This window comes from Cydia strobilella, chromosome 4 (genome assembly GCF_947568885.1).
Source record: "Cydia strobilella chromosome 4, ilCydStro3.1, whole genome shotgun sequence".
Classification (NCBI taxonomy): domain Eukaryota; kingdom Metazoa; phylum Arthropoda; class Insecta; order Lepidoptera; family Tortricidae; genus Cydia; species Cydia strobilella.
The window spans coordinates 12,235,914-12,256,760 of record NC_086044.1 but is presented as its reverse complement, the minus strand read 5'-3'; the positions used below and the strand labels follow the sequence as shown (position 1 = coordinate 12,256,760).

General features: G+C 38.8%; 1 protein-coding gene across 5 annotated transcripts in view; it reads right to left on the bottom strand.

The window, feature by feature from the left end:
• The window catches only part of LOC134741044 (nuclear receptor coactivator 1-like), a 104,028-nt gene that overhangs the window by 29,126 nt on the left and 54,055 nt on the right, over window positions 1-20,847 (bottom strand). For all 5 annotated transcript variants that reach the window (XM_063673791.1, XM_063673792.1, XM_063673790.1 and 2 more), the window contains 7 exons: window positions 14,207-14,498; window positions 10,609-10,895; window positions 6,720-6,922; window positions 4,881-5,779; window positions 4,538-4,795; window positions 3,219-3,478; window positions 1,435-1,632 (listed from right to left, as the gene is read on the bottom strand). In XM_063673791.1, the coding sequence (XP_063529861.1) occupies window positions 1,435-1,632; window positions 3,219-3,478; window positions 4,538-4,795; window positions 4,881-5,779; window positions 6,720-6,922; window positions 10,609-10,895; window positions 14,207-14,498 (2,397 nt within the window). The remainder of the gene's footprint in view (window positions 1-1,434; window positions 1,633-3,218; window positions 3,479-4,537; window positions 4,796-4,880; window positions 5,780-6,719; window positions 6,923-10,608; window positions 10,896-14,206; window positions 14,499-20,847) is intronic.

Sequence of the window (20,847 nt, the reverse complement as noted above, 5' to 3'; positions counted from 1 at the left end):
AAGCTAAGAATTTGTGTACTATCCTACATGTGTTCATTATAACAGCTTTCTGAAGAAGAATGTAGGTGATTATTATTATAGCCTATGCTTCCATATTCTTTCTTAATGTTTGTTTTTTGTATTTTTTGAGCAAGTTGTTTTATTTGTCTTTATGGATCCCTCTATGGGTGAAGGCCTCCTCCAGTTTTTTCCAACTTTCTCTATCCTCTCCTGTCTCCATCCAGTGTTTTCCGGCTATTTGGGTAATGTCTTCAGACCAGCGTTTCTTCGGCCTGCCTGTGGGGCGTTTTCCGTGTGGTCCCTTCCATTTTGTGGTTTGTATGGTCCATCTTTTGTCTGTCATGCGGGCTACATGGCCAGCCCAGTTCCATTTAAGTTTGAGAGCATGGGTAAGAGCGTCGGTTACCTTGGTTTTTTCTCTAAATCTTGCGTGTCTTATTTTTTTTCAAACATGCAATGAAATATTGATATTATGTTCTTCATATTAGGCTGGGACGTATCACGTCTCAGGCGAGGCTAGACGAGAGGTCTGTAATGAAATTTCATACAAAGTTGCAGGCCTAGGCCGGGAAGTGGCTCTTTTTTAATTTCCATTTCACATATATTTGTGACACAGCACGCCTATTAAAAAACAAAAAACGATATTTGATATAATTTTTTAATTTTATTTGTATAGTGTTATGTATGTATATTGGTGGAGGGTAGGGTTAAGTCTCCCCGCGCGCCCTCTGGCGCCGGCCTTATTGTAATGTCACTGTCACTTGTCAGTCCGGTAATAAACCTATGTACTGAACGCACGGTCTTCTGCTTTACCATTCCCGAGAACCCTCCGTACCATCCCCTGGGCTTATATATACCATATAGAATTTCCAAAAATAATAATAAATAAATCATTATTAACAAATTCCAATACTATTGAATTGCAAATTTATAGTTGGTCAAAACAAATTGGCAGTAAATAAGAACAAAAAAAACTATACTCATCCTTTTCTTTCGGGTGCTAGTACTAGTGTAAGATAAAGATAGTATGATTCTCTCTGTCTATGTTTGAAATGAGACAGTCCTTTGACAAACTATAATTACAAATACAGATTAAATATATTTCATTTAAATATTAGCGGTAAAAATGTCTAAAACACGCGTAGGTATTTTTTTAATCGTTTTGGGGTAAAGTTGAACATTTTTCATTCACGATTTTTTCTTTGACTTCTCTATTACAATCAATAATTCTTTACTTATTGCGTATGGAATTTAAGGGAGAAGAAATGTTAACTTACCGGTTTAATTATACATATCTGCCAGATATATAATACTCAAGCACCATTATTAGGACGGCGGAAATAGTGCAGAATGGAGAGCCTCGGTGCAAAAAACAATGACCTCATGTGGTCTCGACCCTCAGTCGTGTCGGAACTCGGAAAAAGAGTGACTCACATGGGCTGGTTGTTGTACACGTGCAGCGGCGCAGTGTTGCCGTAGTGCAGCGGGTCGGGCGGCGGGTTGGAGGCGGGTGCGGGGTAGCCGCGCGGCGCGCCCTGCAGCACGAGCTGCAGGTGGCTCTGCCCGAGGCTGGGCGCGCACTCCAGCCCCGACCCTCCACTGCCGCCGTTCACGCTGTTCGGCCGGTTGTTGCTGAAAAAAAAAACGGTCCACTCAGATTTCGGTCTTGTGAAAATCCGTTCACAACTCAACTGTCGTTACCTGCGAATCGGCAACGGTTTGTTCTGGACCTATTTTATGATCAGTTAAACGATAATATTGAATTGAATTTTGATTCTCGTTGCTGACCCGGGGGGTGGGAAGCGAGGGGTTAATGGACCAGTCGCACCAACCGAACTTGACGGACTGATCAACATCACTTAGCAGTGAATTACGAAGATTCCATACAATAAAATTTCGCGAAATTTTTAACGGTGACAGACGGTTTGGTGCAACTGACCCTTCGTGTATAGTGTTTCGTTTTTAGGGTTCCGTACCCAAAGGGTAAAAACGGGACCCTATTACTAAGACTCCGCTGTCCGTCTGTCCGTATGTCTGTCTGTCTGTCACCAGGCTGTATCTCATGAACCGTGATAGCTAAACAGTTGAAATTTTCACAGATGATGTATTTCTGTTGCCGCTATAACAACAAATACTAAAAACAGAATAATATAAATATTTAAATGGGGCTCCCATACAACAAACGTGATTTTTTTGGTATTTTTTTCCGCAATGGTACGGAACCCTTCGTGCGCGAGTCCGACTCGCACTCAGGGACCGGCCCGCTATCCCTTATCCGGGTTTTATAAGGGTATTGCATAAGGCTTAACTCACCATACCCTTTGCCAGACGAAACCCTTCATTTTGCTTTTAAAAACCCTTATATTTGTGTCCACACATTTGTGTAATCGGTAGCCCAAATACCCTTACAAAACCCTTATCATCCGCTCACCAACACCTTGCATATTGCTTATAAAGGGTTAGCCTTATAAAGTGCTTCCCTTTTAGCATATAAGCGTGCTAATTTAAGTCGTCTACCTTGTTCATAAAGCACACATTACTTCGAATCCGAGCGATCGTCGGCGGCGACGGCGGCGTTCTTTGACTAGGCACGTATTTTCATTCCTTTTCATACACTAGCGTAGATATATACTAATCCTGTCTCTTTCACGCAAAGGGAAACCTTTATAAAAAGCGCTTAAAGATAAGGGTAACCCTTATTAAGGGCTAGCCTTATTTTTGGTTAGCTTTTCGATAAGGGTTAGTCAAAGGTAGGGGTATGAATGGGCTTGCAGATCAAAAGGGAAAGTCTTTCTCAATGTGTTAGCCGTATTTAAGGGACGCCCATTGAAAGGGTTTTATCGCGGAAAGGGATGTCCGGTCCCTGCTCGCACTTGGCCGGTTTTTTTCTTTTTGGCCAATCCGGTTCACAGCATTCTAACAGATAAAAGGCCTTTACTCTAAATTACCATTCTCAGGCAGTCGGGCACACGCCAGGGGTGGGCATCTAGTATTTGTCTCGTAATCTATTGTACATAGATGTCGATAATTCGTTGGACCTCGAAGATGGTTCTAACTTTTAACTACGTGGTCATTTTCGTGTTTTGCGGTAAACTTGACAATTGCTTTGTATTCTTAAGTAGGTACGCTGTGAAGTGGTTCGACCAAAAAGAGAAACGTAACAGTGTAAGTGGAGAGGGAGGACGGTAGCGGACGTAGCGGTAGTGGTAGGTACTGACTTGTTAGCGGCGAGCATGTTGGTGATGGTGGCCTGGTGGCGCGGCAGGGGCGGCGGCGGCGCACGCGGCCGCTGCGCCGGGAAGCCGCGCAGCGCGTTGGGCAGCGGCATGGGCGTGGTGGGCGACGTCTGCTGCCGCGCCAACAGCGACACCAGGATCTGGTTCTTGGCGCACAGCGGGCTCATGCCGGCGCTCGAGGTCGGCGGTGACGTCGCCGAGGACGAACACGTGGGTGACGCCGACACCGCACTAGAGCTCACCTGCGTAATAAAGGGGGCATATAGTGGACTCCGTTTAGGGATCCATCTTATTAGTTATTTATCAAAGCGAATATGTAAAAAAAATAAGACGATAGTTGATGACCTCTTCTCCATGCAAACACAGTCCCCATTTTCCTCCCACAATTTTGGTATGAAAAATATTTTAACACTATTTATCACATATTGACCATAGTTATGCGGTATGCCCCTTTATTTGACATTTTTTAATTTTTTTTTTTTCATTATTATTAAAGTTGGGAGCGAAAATAAAATTCCATAAAAACATTAAGCTTTTTAAAAAAAAACTAAAGAAAAATGAAACTAGCGGGCATAGCTGTTGGTTAATATACATGAAATTGCGTAATTGTATTTTCTATAATGTTTATATGTAGAGAGGGGGGAGTGGTAAATGGGGACTACGTTTGTATGGAGAAACGGTCACGTGACTTCGTCCCCTTTCCTCTTAACGTTGTAGAGAAATCGACCTTGTGAAGTGTACCTAACTACGAAGACAGGTAAAAAATATAGAGGAAATAATAATTTAAAGCATGTTTAGTCGTCTACATTTGGATTACATTGAGTGGCTCATTGTAAAGTATCAATTTTCAGCCTAATGTGACATGCAATAAATGAGGCCTACCGTTTTTGTGCTCACCAATTGGCGCCACTGTAGATGTAGGTCCAGACAAACAGACATCAAAATTCTTCTATGCTTATTTTTATAAAATCAATACGTTCTAATATACACAAAAGTATTTTACGTCTAAATGTGCCATTTTTTCACATGTTTAATTTTGCATATATTTTAGTTGGCACTTTTTTTAAACCACTAACATTTATTGAGCTATATCTATTGTTTACCATGATTAATCAAAGATGTACAAAGATTTAAGACAATTATAAATAAGGAGTGAAAATTCCCGATAAAAAAGCTTGAAACCCCCAAAACTTTTATGCATTTGACATTTTGAAAGACCTCCATCTACACTAGCGCCCCTAGCGGCGAAATTAAACGCGATAACCCTCATTAGAATGAAATCGTATAAGATATAGACTGACCTGTTGAGCCTCTGAAGTCGGCCTTTTAACATTACTCGTAGGGCAACCTTTATTCTCCTCAAATTTACGTTTAACCCCTTGAAGCCTCTCGTGGAGGTAATCTCGCTCGGGGTCTGTGGTGCGGCCATTATTCGACGGCCCGTTTGCCAAAAGTTGGGTTAGCAGCGCACTAGGATGCGACACTTGTGATGGCCGATTCCCGTCTTGACAATTTCTCCTATTTTCTTCAGCGTCTTCGTCTGAATTCGTGTGCAATATCTGACGAGGACAAATACGTTGGTGTCTTATTAATAATAATAATACAAAATCTCAAGTCGGTTAACGATCCTAATGCAAAACTTACCCGTGATAAAATTTCTGAACCATTATTAATAGGCGGCTGAAGAGTGTGCAGCGCCGCACTCGACATGGACATCTGCGACTGCAGCATGTGCGACGCGTGCGGGGCGTGCGGCGCGTGCGGGTTGTGCGGCAGCGCGCGCGCGCCCCCCGTGTGCGAGTGGTGCGGCGACAGCGCGGCCGGCGTGTGCGGCGTGTGCGGTGTCAGCGGCGTGTGCGGCGCCGACGTCTCGCTCGACGTGCCGTCCTCCTCCTCCTGCTTCAGCAGGTTCTTGAGCAGCCGGTTCTCGGACGCCACCGAGGAGGCCTCCGAAACGGGCTTGGTGAGCAGCGAGCGCAGGCGCTCGTCGGCGGGGCCGGCGGGGCCGACGGGCGTGGACGTGGCGTCACCCGGCGTGGCGGGCGTGCGCGGCGTGAGCGGCGTTAGCGGCCCGGGCGACGGGCTGCCCTTCGTCTCCTTCGACTCCTCGGACATGTCGCCCATCGGGAAGTTGGGCACCGAGAACCACTGGTCGTGGTCGAAGTCATTGATGGCGATGAATTCGGCGGGGCTCATGGTCGGGCGGTAGGGCTCGCCGTTGGGAGCGGATGGCAGCAACGGCCCGCCGGCGCCGGAGGGCGCGGGGCCCGCGTCTTGCGGCGCGTCGTCGTCGAGCACGGTGTGCGTGGACATGATGAAGTCGTGTTCGTCAGAGGCGGCGTCGGCGCGGAAGATGCGCGTCTGCGCGATGACCCGCAGCCGGCGCTCGTTGAGCCGCAGCCGGAAGGGGTCGCTGATCGAGGGCGGCGCGGACAGCCCCGGGGCTCCCTTTAGATGCGCGGCGACGCGAACGCGATCACTTTGATCAATTAGTTCCAAATAACGTGTACCGACTAAGTCTTCCACACCACTTAAATCACAAGCTGTAACAATAAACATTTAATAGTTAAATTTTAACCGATGTACGGTTTACGTCGCGCAGTCAGTAGGATTAAACTGGTTTAGCTAATATTTTATGTTATTTTCAATCTCAAGAGGAAGTATTAAAACTCTCGAAACCGTTTAAAGACACGACCAGTAGAATCGAGAGACACTAATTAAATAAATCCAACCATCTCAATCCAGCCACAGAATAACTAATAGTACTACCATACAGAAAATTTACTCCTTTACAAGAGTCAGATTTAGGTATCAAATTATACCTATGCTCGCCGCCTGCAAGCAAAATTGAAACTTATAACCGCGCACGAACCGTGAATCTTCTTTGCGCGCCGCAGTTTTATGACCGAGCTGCAAGTGCCGGCACGGGGTTGTCACTTGACAAGTTTTTGTACCTATACCTACTGATTTATTATTTTTAAGATAAATATGTAGGAATTACAAACGTTGATTCTGTAAACATAATTTTTTTTATCCGGAGATAGTATGTCCGATTCTCACGGAAGTAGGTATGTCACAGATGTACTTATTCTTTTGAAAATATTATGTCGGTCAATATAGTCCGGAATTAAAAAAAAAGTTATTTCTGCTTCCTTGTTCTTCCGTTTATTCAGACATCCGTAAACAAAACAATATCTATAGATTTAGGTTTCGAAGGAATTATGTATTTTCAATTTTGCGCGAGTCGAGCGGCAGCTCATTGCCATACGCCTTTCGGGGAGGCACGCCGGCCAAATGTACCTAAACTGCGAAGTGACACCCCCCTGATCCAGCGAAAAGTACTGCCAGCCTTGGCAACAAATAGAAGCTGGTAGTGACCGATTTAAGTCCAAAGATTAACAATCTGAATGCCGACATAGTCACACATGTCACTAACATACCCGTAGTACTATTTCTAAGTGTTTATCAATAACGAAGCCTTACTTAAGATAACCAAATTGGAGTCCAATCTGAAGACGATCTGGTCGTTGTGGATGTCGGCTCGGCTGGGCGGGCCGTCGGTGGGCAGGGGCGCGGGGAGCAGGGCCGACGCGTCCTCGCAGCGCCGAATGACGCACATGACGGAGCCGGCCTGCTCCGCCGGCGAGCCGCGCACCGGCGCCGCGTGGATCACTGCCTCCACGTATCTGCACCACACAATAGTACATTACCACAGAGGCTCGGAAGTAAGGGGTTGCCTATGCCGGCCGAATGCATATAGACGGATAGTTATGACGCCGTCAACCCCTTTTCACGCCGATGTATGTATATAGTGCTTTTCTCAAACATGCAATGAAATAAATAAAGAAATCTCCACGGAATCAGTTTTATTTCTAAAGACACTAAAAATAAACTAGGCACAAAATATATTTTATTTCTAAAGACACTAAAAATAAACTAGGCACAAAATATAACTACCACCTATACCTAACACACACACACACACACACACACACGTATCTTTATCACACGTATCGTATATTTTACACATGTAGTTTATCAATTTATTACACAAATTCTCAAGATATATTTATGTATCTTTAAATTTTTCGCCTTGCATCCGTCTGACTGTAGTTTTAGCCACATACCTAAGATTACATAGTTTTTAGGGTTCCGTACCCAAAGGGTAAAAACGGGACCCTATTACTAAGACTCCGCTGTCCATCTGTCTGTCTGTCACCAGGCTATATCTCATGAACCGTGATAGCTAGACAGTTGAAATTTTCACAGATGATGTATTTCTGTTGCCGGTATAACAACAAATACTAAAAGTACGGAACCCTCGGTGGGCGAGTCCGACTCGCACTTGGCCGGTTTTTTTTATGTTGATATTATGATATTATTATGCTTCACATACATCGTTGCCTTAAACATGGAGTATAATTAAGGTATTCATTTAATATTTTCGTCGGAACTCATATTAAATAACACAATCAACAACGCACAATAATTCCAATACAATAGAATTACTTACAGAATGAAAAATGTTTAACTTTACCTCCAAAACGATTAAAAAACCGGCCAAGTGCGAGTCGGACTCGCGCACGAAGGGTTCCGTACCATCACGGAAAAAAACAGCAAAAAAATCACGTTTGTTGTATGGGAGCCCCATTTAAATATTTATATTATTCAGTGTTTAGTATTTGTTGTTATAGCGGCAACAGAAATACATAAATAAATCTGTGAAAATTTCAACTGTCTAGCTATCACGGTTCATGAGATACAGCCTGGTGACAGACGGACGGACGGACAGACGGACAGCGGAGTCTTAGTAATAGGGTCCCGTTTTCACCCTTTGGGTACGGAACCCTAAAAATACCTACGCGTGTTTGAGTAGACATTTTTACCGCTAATATTGAAATGAAATATTTTAAATCTGGTACTATTTGTAGTTACATTTGAAATTCAATATTATGTACCTACATTTATTTTCTATTAAAACAATAAAGTAAGCTAAAAACATAATGACCTAAACTAAAAAACTTACAAATAAAAAATCTGACCTAGGTCTTGGTCGTGTGGTAGCTGGCCGCATTTCCGCGCTGTATAGCTATGCTGATGCGCTGCGCGAAATAGTGACCAGCCCTATTGAAATTTGTCAATAACGTTTTTTTTTTGTTTGTAAAACTGCAAAATATATAAAACATCATGTAATAAAACTATGAAACGTATTATATCGCGTATATTGAATTTATAATCATCCCGACGTTTCGAACCCTTTACAGCGTTTGTGGTCAACGGGTGGTGTAAAGGGTTCGAAACGTCGGGATGTATTATAAATTCAATATACGCGATATAATCCGTTTTCATACTTTTATTTCATGAGTAACTATCGCGGTAACCGAAGACAATATTATATCAAATATCGTTTATTTTATTTTTTTAATAGGCGTTTGGCAGAATGTCATTCCGAACCAAAAAGCAAATATTGATGCTGTGTTACTAATATATGTGAAATAAAAATTAAAAAAGAGCCACTTTCCCGGTTTAGGCTTTGTATGAAATTACATTACAGACCTCTCGTCTAGCCGCCCCTGAGACGTGATACTTCCCAGCCTAATATGAAGAACATAATATCAATAATTCATTGCATGTTTGAGAAAAACTACTATATCACAAGGTTATAACGATTTCCCTCTCGCACACCGGTGCGGCGTGTGGAACACCGCCTTGAGAGTAATTCCGGATAACCGACGCGGGATGGAGTTAGTAGTTAATGACCACGGACCGTACTTATTTACACGTATTTTGTCTGTATATTTCACTAATTAAAGAAATAACTTACTGAACATAGCTGTAAGAAGAACGACTTTAACTACGGTCGTTATTCTTTATTCTAATACACATTGTCATGAGTCATTTTTTGGATAGTCGATAACGATAACATAAATCAACCAACATCTTAAGGCAGCGGTTCTCAAACTTTTTTGGTGACGGAACCCTTTTGGTAAGCGAAATATTTGACGGAGACCCAAATAAAATAAAAATCGTTTGTCACTGTGGACCAGATATACCTATAGAAATGCTGTTTTTTTTTTTAATATTATAAGTATTCTCGCGGAGCCCCAACAGAGGCTTTGGGCCCACCTAGGGCTCCAGGTGTCCGCGGAGCACACTTTGAGAATGGCTGTATTAAGGAAACTTATAAAAGAAACGTAAACCTAAACAGTTTAAGTGATCCACCAAAAGAATTGCCCATATTTTCTGTACGAACTGGAATAAAATATGTGAGAAATGATTCCGCGAAATAATTGTAATTGTATGCAAAACACAACAACATTAGTAACACCATATCGCCCATTCTACGCTTTAATAACCAACGTGTTTCGTAAGTACAATTTGATAAAGATTTGTAAAAAGTTAACTTTCACTGAAATATGTAGGTATTTTTATTGACGTCATACACATGACTTATGCATGACGTCAATTTCAACCATTCACAACCATACGTAAAAGTTCATAATCATGGTGAGCACGCGGTCTCCAAACGTCATCGTCAACAACAAAAAGATAGGACGGATCATTTATTTACACCGTCGGCGGATTGACCAAGTCATTGTCTCGCGATTGCCAATCGTTGTGCAAGCGTCTTGAAAAGCAAAGCTCAACCGACCAACTCTTGTTACGCATTACGAAAATTGTGATAAAACCTTGCATAATGACTTTTTTTTTGACGGAATTTTTACAGCAATTATAAATATAATATTTAAAACTAGCTTTTTGTAGAGGTCCCAGCAACAATCCTGACGAATTACGAGGTGATTCTAATTTCATAGCGTCTGATTCGATTTTAAAAACCAGATCCATAAATTACGCTACTTTTGAAAATTCCTTGTAGTAATAAATCCTAAATTTCATTGCTATAGACATTTTTCCATACTTATGGTAATTCAGTAAGAAAGAAGAGAGGAAAATTAAATATTGAAAATGACTTCAGCAATACTAAAACGTAATCGACCCCATATCGCTCAACTACATCAGAATGATATTGCAAAATATTTAATCGATAGTCATAACCAACTATCGTCGACATAGGAAGCCCTAGTGTTTATCTCAATATGCAAATAAATAATTTATATAGATAATAATTTATATAATTTATTTATTTATATAAATTTATATTGTGTTTTGCATACAATTACAATTATTTCGCTGAATCATTTCTGACAATAGTCATCTCAAGATCTGATGTCGATTAAAGGCTGCGTAGAACGTCAAGTTCTATAGAAATACTGCTAATTCCTATAGAAATAATCACGAGAGGAGGAATAGAGTTTCAAGTCCGACTGTGAGCCTATTGCGAATATGTTCTTAAAGTTTAGTTAGTACTTACTCAGCGTTGTCTGTCCCATTCGAATTGTGTATGGCGAGTCGGGCTTGAATAGCTTGAAACTTGTCGGTGTCACCTGCGGACCAGCCGAAACTTTGTATATTCTTCAACAAGGGCTTTATTTTTGCATGATCCCTGGCATGCAACAGTGAGAATATAGATTTTTTGTATAACTCGGTTCTGTCCTGCAGAATGAAGTCTTTAATATTCTCGGTTACACAAACGATTTTTCCTTCTGAATTAATTTCCAGTAAAACCCAACCAAGACTGCTCGTGTAGTGCTTTAGAGCCTGAAAAGAGAAAAAAATTAGTAATTACAAAAATATCCAATATAAAAAGATGCATAGTGGACTAAACTAAATATTGGTACAGATATAAACATTTAAAGAAAAAGAGGGAGAGACAGTAATTTTGTTTTTTTTTAATTCCATCGATTTTCCAAAGAACTATTTCGATATGATTCGCTGTTGAGCGTTGAATTTTCGTCAGTAAAATAAACTTTCGAAATACGCATCTGATCCGATATTTATGGATATGGATATTCACACCGTTGCGTTGCGTTGTAGTAAATACACTGCAACATTATATTGAGGCAAGCTCCTATTTAACACGCATGAATATTTCTCTCTGATATGTGCAACTCAATTTCTTGGTTTTTTAAGTCTAAATTTAAGGTTTATCTGTAAAAAATGTATTACGCTATTTGTTAACTCTGCCATTTCCTGTGATGTTGAATAAAAATTTAATTATGAAAATATCGATTCTCAATTGTCTGATATAAATGAATTTTATTTTATTTATTTTTATTATAATATTTAAAAAGCAAATTCAATCAGATAGTCGATAATAATATATGCCAGTATTATTAAAATTACTAAAGTAAGGAAAACATAACCTGACTCCAGCTTTTCGCTAAGTGTAAATTCGCTATTTGAAAGAAAAAAACCGGCCAAGTGCGAATCGGACTCGCGCACGAAGGGTTCCGTACCATTACGCAAAAAACGGCAAAAAATCACACTTGTTGTATGGGGTTTATTCTGTTTTTAGTATTTTTTGTAATAGCGGCAACAGAAATACATCATCTGTGAAAATTTCAACTGTCTAGCTATCACGGTTCATGAGATACAGCCTGGTGACAGACGGACAGACGGACGGACAGCGGAGTCTTAGTAATAGGGTCCCATTTTTACCCTTTAGGTACGGAACCCTAAAAAGTATTCCTAGATGAAATTTTATTCTAAATCTGAACATACAAGTAGAGTAATCCATCCAGTATTTACAAACACTACAAGCTACAGCGCATGATCGAAGCATGTTAAGTAGGGCCTAAAAGTCATTTCCACCCGTATCTTTATAGTACATCGAAAGATATTTCGATAATCGATAGCGGTCGTGACCTTGCCGATCCACTGTGGGCTGAAATTCGGCTCTCATTGACATTGGCCAAAGTTGTTATTTTCATTTTTTAGGGTTCCGTACCTCAAAAGGAAAAACGGAACCCTCATAGGATCACTCGTGCGTCTATCTGTCTGTCCGTCTGTCACAGTCTATTTTCTCCGAAAGTACTGGAACAATTAAGTTCGGTATAATATGTAAGTTTGTGACCAAAAGACGGACATGTAACGCAAGCAAATGAATTTTAAACATGGGGGCCACAAAACTGTTTGGTTATTGAATAAAAAAATATTTTATTTTATTTTTTATTTATTTTCATGAGAAATGAGAAATGAGAAAATTAAAGAATATAATATATATTTTTCAAACTATATCGTGTTACGTATCAAATGAAAGAGCTCATTGTGAGAATCTCAAATACATATTTTTTATAATTTTAGGATAAACAGTTTAGAAGTTAGACTTATATTGACCGGGATATAGACCGTGATTACCTTTTGTATTATTTGTGAGCAAAATACAATAGTCCTTTACCTATAGATTAGAGGAAACCTATTAGAAATGTGCAGTGAAGCGTGAGTCGGAGTTCATTACTTAGTTTTTGATCCTACCTCTACGAGTTTTTTAAAGACATTTCACTCGCGTTTCATATAAAAAATACATTGTTTAAATTGTGTAATGAAATTGTGGAACGCGAGTCCGACGCCCACTTGCCCGGTTTTTTTTTATTGAAATAGGTTTTGCCCAGCATTGTTATGGTAACTTTCGGATTTGGGACGTTTTGGCATAAAGTGTCAAGTATGATTTTTGTATGGAACAGGAACAAAAAATCAATTTATTTCGAAAACCGCAAAACAAATAGACAGTTTTCATTGTCATGTATTTTCAAGTGGAAAAAATTAACCCTCCCATAGAAAATGGACCAGCCAAAATGTATGAAACAGCCAAAATTTTTTTTTTTCGTTTTCGGGGTTGGTCCCATAGTAAAAGTTGCTCAGTATAATCCCAAAACCTCCCTGGCAACGGGAATGCACTTATTTTTTTGTTACCGTGTATATTTTAACATGTTTTATGATATGTATTTCTATTTTAGGAGGTGATTAGTACTTAATAGATAATTTACCCCACAACTTGAGCTCCACGAACTGGGTATATGACGAGTAAGCATGATAGTTTATTTTCCTTTTTCCTGTTTAGTCAACATCAACATCTAAAGCCGAACCATGCCCCGACTTGAATGCGAGGAATAAGCAAGGTAATTGTTCCTATGGCATTCGAAGAAAATAAATGAGTCGCATAATTATAGGTATCGGTAACATGAAGTCAGTTAAACAACGTCAGTGGAACGCAACGGATGCCTCTGAAGTGCGTGGCAACAACAACCTCTTTTAAGTGACTGTTACTAAGCTACGAGGCTATCCCCCTACTATGCGGCATACGCTAGGTAACCATAGATGGAGTACTGTGCTTTACTGTGTAAACATTGTTTTTAGTAAGTAATGACATGCATTTACATATATTTTATTTAAGAAAACAATTGGCATTATGTACATGTTATTTACGTAGACATTGTTAATCACAAGAAATTAAAACTTTTGACCAATTCGGTGCGCGGACCAATCCTAACTTTTTATGTACAATAATAAACGTACTTTCCGTTAATGACTTCGTAGTGGGGAACCCAGTGTAGATAGCACGTCGCATCAGATAGTGGAAAACAATAAGATTTAGATAAAACACATAATAGGAGAAAGGGAGAGGGCTATGTGGCCAATGTAACGTACCTCGTTACATATATTGGCTACATAGAGCAAAAGTGTGCCCAGTTCAACAATATATGACATAAAGAAAAGGCTGTAAATTCCTGTTGCACCAAAACACATAGTGAACTTCTATTCGATAAATTATATTCGAACTTAATTAGTTTAATTACGATTACAGACTGTTACCTAGGTGCCACGGGCCGTAAGTATCAGAACCAATTTAGTAGCGACTACAATTTTTTCGCGCATGATACTGCGACAACTCTCGCCCGTGAAAGAAAACCTTGCCCATGCGCTTCTCACTGATCGCCGCTGATCGGACAGTTGCTAAGCGGGTGAGATGTTCAAAAATACCTTGCACGCTCTTATTCTGTTAATAATAAAATCGCGTCGAGATCATTTTGAACACCTCGCCCGCTTAGCAACTTCGCTGCTGAATGTACCTCAATAAGTGTAGTGGTCTCAGAGTAGTGGTGTCCTGGAGGCGGCGGCTGCGGCTGCGTAGAGCTGACCTCCCCCGCCTGTACGGGTTCGAGGCGCGCGCGCAACGGACACTCGCCGGGGCACTCGCGGCGCCGGTTCAGCACCTCCTGGATCTGGCGAGTGGCCTCGCGAACGATGCCGTTCTTGTCTGGCTGCTTCACCTCCGCAAGGCACGTGCCCAGGAGCTCTTCCAACTGATTTATGGTCTCGTTCTCGAGCTCCCGACGCCGTTTCTCGTTGATACACTTATTTCTGGAAAAGAAAAGGTGTTTTTAGATATTGAGATATGTACAAACTTACATGAAACTGACGCGAATCATGCGGATATTCAAACATTCAACATTATCAATACTAGCTATACGATTCCTAAGAATAAACGAGAATAATACGAAGTAACGAAAATCGAACACGCGCAGCTTTACCACTTAAAGCTGACGGAACTTCATAATTTCGTTTTTTCACACCCTTTCGACACACATTTCGACTAAACTATCTTAACGGCCCGGCCCTAACTGTTACACAATGCGCTACCCCATACTATCATGTTTTATTCAGCAGGGCCGTCTGCTATGAAATTACGACTTTATTATTTTATTATTAGCATAATAACTAAGGTAGGAATCAAAACCCATGACAACTTGGAATTAAAGTATCTAATGGGGTTGGCCGGTCGAAATAATTAGCAGATGGCGCCAGCATAGCTTGCCCTGTCAATCCCTAGAATTGTGTCAAATTTTTGTTTATTTAATGCCCTGGATGCCAGCCCTTTAAGCCAAATTTCATAGAAAAAGGGGCAAGCTATGATGGCGCCATCTCTGCAAACCTTTGACAGTTGCCAACCCCATTAGACCACTACGCGATTTTAAAGTTAAGTTCAATGAAATAATTACTTCAATAGACCACGAATAAGGTAGTTTACATAGGCCATGCCAGGATAAGCTAAGTGAATCTGCCCCCAGCGAGTTTTGGCTTGTATTTTTTTTTGATGATGTGGATTAGTAACATTATGTGGATTAGTAACTATTAGTAACACGTATGCAAAATTTCAGCCCCCCCAAACTTTAGTTATTTGTATAAAAAAAAGAAATAATTATTATGATCTTACTTCTATTTTTTTTCTAGCCTGCCGATTTTGACGTACGTCACGTATATTGTGCGGGGGAACACCCAAATATTCCGAAATATGTTTTTCCGAAATTTATAAGCACGATTTTCATAATCCCGATTTTTTATACACCGAAATATCAAAATTACGATTTTTAAAAACACGATGGAAGAAAATCACGAATGTGCTATTTCCGAAAATTTAAAATCCGATTGTCATTTGACCGAAAGCTTAAAGTTACGATTTAACACTTTTCCGAAAAATTGTTTTTCCGAATTCTTAAATTCCGAAAAAACCATTGTCCGATCGGAAATAAAATAATTCGGAATTCAGAAATTCTGTCTTTCGTAAGGTCGGAAAAATGAAATTCGTGATATTCAAATGAAGACACGTTTTAGTAATTCAGAATTAAGAAATTCGGTCTTTTGTAAGGTCGGAAAAATGAAATTCCTGATATTCAAATAAAAACTCACATTTTAGTAATTATAACGGGTGCCTGTCGTGCCGCATCACGTTAAATTCGGCGGCATTCTAAAATTCGGCATAAAATAGTTTTGGCATAAAAATTCGGCATAAATAAATTCGGCAGAACTGCGACCCTTAAGATAACGAACTGTTGCCAGAAAAGTGGGTTACGTTAGGTTGGAACTGCGACCTCCAAGGAAACGAACTGTTGCCAGAAAAGTCGGTTAGGTTAGAACTGCTACCCTCAAGAAAACGAACTGTCGCCAGAAAAGTCGGTTACGTTAGGTTGGAACTGCGACCCCCACAACAACAAACTGTTGCCAGAAAATTGGGTTAGGTTAGGTTAGAACTGCGACCCCCAAGAAAACGAACTGTTGCCAGAAAAGTGGGTTAGGTAAGGTTAGAACTACGACCCTCAATATAACGAACTGTTGCCAGAAAAGTGCGTTAGATTAGAACTGCGACCCTCAAGAAAACGAACTGTTGCCAGAAAAGTGGGTTAGGTTAGGTTAGAACGGCGACCCCCACTAAAAAGAATTGTTTTTAGAGAAGTAGGTTTAGGTTAGGTTAGAACTGCAACCCCCACAAAAGGGACCTGCTTACAGAAAATGGATGTGACAAAATGATGTGGATTTTTTTTCACGTCATTTTCTTTTTAATTCAAATATATTTTTTGTAATACAGTCGAACGCAAAAATATCGATCCAGACAAATGGCTCAAAAATATGTGATTCTAATTTAAAAATTGGGATATTTAAAATAGGAATAACGTCAATTCGGAATTAAAAAATTCGGAATAATGGCAATTCGGAATTCGTGAATTCAAAAATCGTAAATGTTAAATACGGCGTTTTTCACCATCGGAATTATGTGGTTGGGAATTTACAAAATTCGGCTTTTCGGAAATATAAATCTTCGTGATTTTCATCATTCGTAATTACGACAGTCGGAATTTTGATAGGTCGAGCATTTAAAAATCGGAATAATAAAATTCGGCATTCTGAAATTCGGCATATTATTTTTCGGAATTATGTAGTGTACCATATTGTGCATATAGTAATGACGATTATATGACATCAATTATAGGATATATTGCTGTACAAAAAAAATGCAATTGTTTTTTTTTTTTTTTGAAAAAAGTACTTTCGCGTCATCGACACCTCCAAGTTTTTCACAAATGCTAGCCTCTTTAATAAGCTACAAAATAAATGTATTAACTTAATTTTATCTGTGGTAGAACAATGTGTTTTTTTAATTGAATACATCACTACATTTTTTATACCCGATCGTTAAAACTAATCGATTTAAAACTTTAAAGAAACGTGCATGTTCATAATAAACACTGGCCTGCACTTATTAAAAAATTATATTAATACGTTCCTTCTGTGCCAGTTTTTCACATAAACTTCGGATATTTATCGGATATACTTACTTGGATTACATGGCTGACTACCTGCAGACATGTTGGGGACTAGGTACTTGTTTATCTTATACGCAATTATTGTAATAGACGCTGAATAGACGTCACTTAAAAAATATCATATTATATGTCTGGCCCGCGGTTTATAATGAACATGCACGTTTCTCTAAAGTTTTTAATCGATTAGTTTTAACGAGCGGGTATAGAAAATGTATAGTGATGTATTGAATAAATAAAAACACCTTCTTCTACCACAGATAAAATTAAGTAAATACATTCTTTGTGTAGCTTATTAAAGAGGCTAGCTTTGGTGAAAAACTTGGAGGTGTCGCTGACGTGAAAGTACTTTGAAAAAAAATATATACATTTAAAAAAATGTATTTGATTTTGATTTTTTTTTGTACAGCGATCAGCAACATATCCTCTAATTGATGACATATAATTTACGCACGTCAAAATCGGCTGGCTAGAAAAAAAATGAAGAAAGATCATATTTCGTTTTTTTTTTTACAAAAACTATAAAGTTGGTGGGGCTGAAGTTTTGCATACTTGTGACTAATAGAAAGCCACATCATCAAAGAAAAAAATTACATGCCAAAACTCACTGAGGGCAGATTCACTTAGCTTATCCTGGCATGGCCTTTTTATTAATGGTATCAGTCGATCAGGTTTGTTTTGAGGATCAAATGTCTGTGTGGGGGCCCATTGTCTTAAAGCAATACCAAAGTCACAAATGATAGTCAAAGTCTGGCAATCGCACTTCACTGACGAAACGCTTCTAACAGAATGGCAATAAACACATCATGACGTCACGATGAAACGTCGCTATTGCTTAGAAACCGTTTCGATGTATGGAAAACAAGGAAATTGCGATTTTGTGGGTGAAACATAGCGTTTATGTATATTGCCGCTATATAATATTTTTTATAATAAAATTTAAGGAATCGAATTGTACCTTTTTTTTCTTTTTGGAAGTTTAAAAAAAAAAACAAATTTTGAAAGTTTGAGGGCTTGTATTTTATTATTTTTCCCATATATTTTTTAAATTTCCAATTTATTATGATAAATTGCTTATTTTATATATATTTAACTAGGTTATCAAATTCAACATGTGTCAACAACCCTATTATTTAGGCAACATATTTATATAAACACCAGTAGGTATCGGGTTTCTTCCAACTACATGCAACGGGTAGGTACATTGACGTTATTAAACTCATTTGAATTGTTTATGGGTAAACCGTTTGGTTGATAATTAGTATGCGAAAGATAAGTATGTGGCTCTTAGTGAGCTTTGACTGGTATCCGATATCCTTGGTAGTTCTACTGTTACATATATAGTAAGTACTAACAAAGAGGATATAATAGGATAAAGCGGTACTGTCATAGTACATTTTGTAGCCACAGTAAATTCACTGCCATCTATCGACACACGATTAAAACTAAAAATAAAAATATCAAAAAATGTATTTATATATGGATAAATGTTTTTTTTTATTTGCAATAATTATTATTTTATTATTTTGACCCATGTTCTTTCACTGATATGGGTTAAAATTGTTAAATAACAAACGAAACCGTCAACGCCATCTATTCGAGAGTACGCGAGGTAGATAGTGGCGCCATCTGACCGAGAATCAAATTTTCTTGATTTTCGAGGCACGTTTTTTCCTTAGACTGTATCCATCTATTACGGAGTTTTATCTATCTTTGCTACTAGTATTACTTTTATTTAAAAATGAAAATTGAGACCTGAAACCTTTTTTTTAATACAGTTGCTCAAAAAGTGCTACTTATCGTGGCTGTTTAGCGTGCGGTAAGTTGGTTTTCGCGAACTAGTGCTTTTTACTTTTCCAAAATTTTTAAATTTTTACTTGTTCCAATTCATGACTACTTATTGATGAGTGTTAATATTAGTTTCCTTTAAACGTCGTAATCAACATAAAAACCTACTGTTAATGTAAGAATACGAAAAATATGCATATTTCATATTTTATTACTTACCTCTTCATCATTATAAGTATTATAACACGTTTATTTTTTAATGTTGAAAAACCATTCTTAATAAGTTGTCTGAATGGAACGGAACGCCTGTCAAAGAAGAGGCGTATTTTCTTACTGCAAGAATGTTTTAAGTTTCCAAAGACAACATTCGATATTGTTTTTATAAATAAAAGATACACAAATAATCGTAAATAACGATATTTAGGTAATAATAGTTTACAATGTTTTATATTTACAATTGTTTCTGTCTTATAGAACATGCATTTGAAAAAAAAAAACTTTCATTGAAGTGAGTTCAATAATAATAACAAAATCCATTCTAGTCGAATAAAAGCAAAAAAACACCTCTTCATAATGTCAATGTCAATGATGTCACAGAATTAATAATATAAAAGTTTCGAATTCCTTACTTGTTGTTTTTCTTATTTTTTCGCAACTGTATTAAAAAACGTCGTTCGATACACGTGCAGAAATGTCATTCTTCACTCGTCCCGAGTCTTGCCACTCGCCTACGGCTCGTGCCAAGATATCTCGGTACTCATGAAGTAATGACATACTTTCCACACTAGCATCGAAATGTACTATTTTCGACTGCTTGGAAATGTAAAGAATAGACAACATACATGCTTAATGAGAGTTTTACATTAATGCATAGACCACTTGTCTTCTGTCAAGTTTTTAATTCAAATAAATAATCTAACGACTGTTTCTTTAAATTAGCGAATGGAGCAATCTACAAGAAAGAAATAAATACATTTTTAGATGTAAGTATTCAATTATCCTTGTAGGAACTAAACTCATTTTCAGTCAATAAAGTATTCGAAACGACAAATTCAAATTGATAGTTCACGCATTTATATGAAATGACTAGACAAGTCTGAGCTGCCTCCTGACGGCCAGGCCAGTATTACGAGGCCGACCGCTAAACCGACCTGAGGAGCGTCAATGCAATGCGTATGAAAATTAGCGTTTTGAATACTATAGAACTTAACAAATTATAATAGTAAATAGAACTGGTGAGGCCCAAACAGATAGTTGAGCTTTTTCAGACGCAGTGGTGCATTAGTGAATCCGACTCTGACTCAGACTTCAAACAAAACTATGGACCGGTAATTCCAGAATTTAATATGTAGTCGTGGGAGAATCTTTATATTAACAATTAAAATAAATACCTTACAAACATGTTATTAAAAACTGGGTAAATGATCGATAAAACAAAAACGTCCAACCACGTCGAAAGGAAACCCGTGCCCAAAACGCCACGCTGTCATTCAACGTCAATAATTATTAATCTTCATGTTTTATCATCTTAATGCTCTCTATTACTATCTACTGGTAATTTTTCATTTACTTCTAAGCTTTGACTTTGGTAATAGTTTTATACCAGTCGGATATACCGTATTGTCATCTTCCTCGCGTTATCCCGGCATTTTGCCACGGCTCATGGGAGCCTCGGGTCCGCTTGACAACTAATCCTAAGAATTATATGTATAGCGCGTAGCGTCTGGGGCACATAATTTTTGTTTAACAATTAATGTTTCATGAAGAATTTATATTGATTGATGGGGGTTCTAGTGGAATGTAGTATGAATGTAGCATGTTCATGA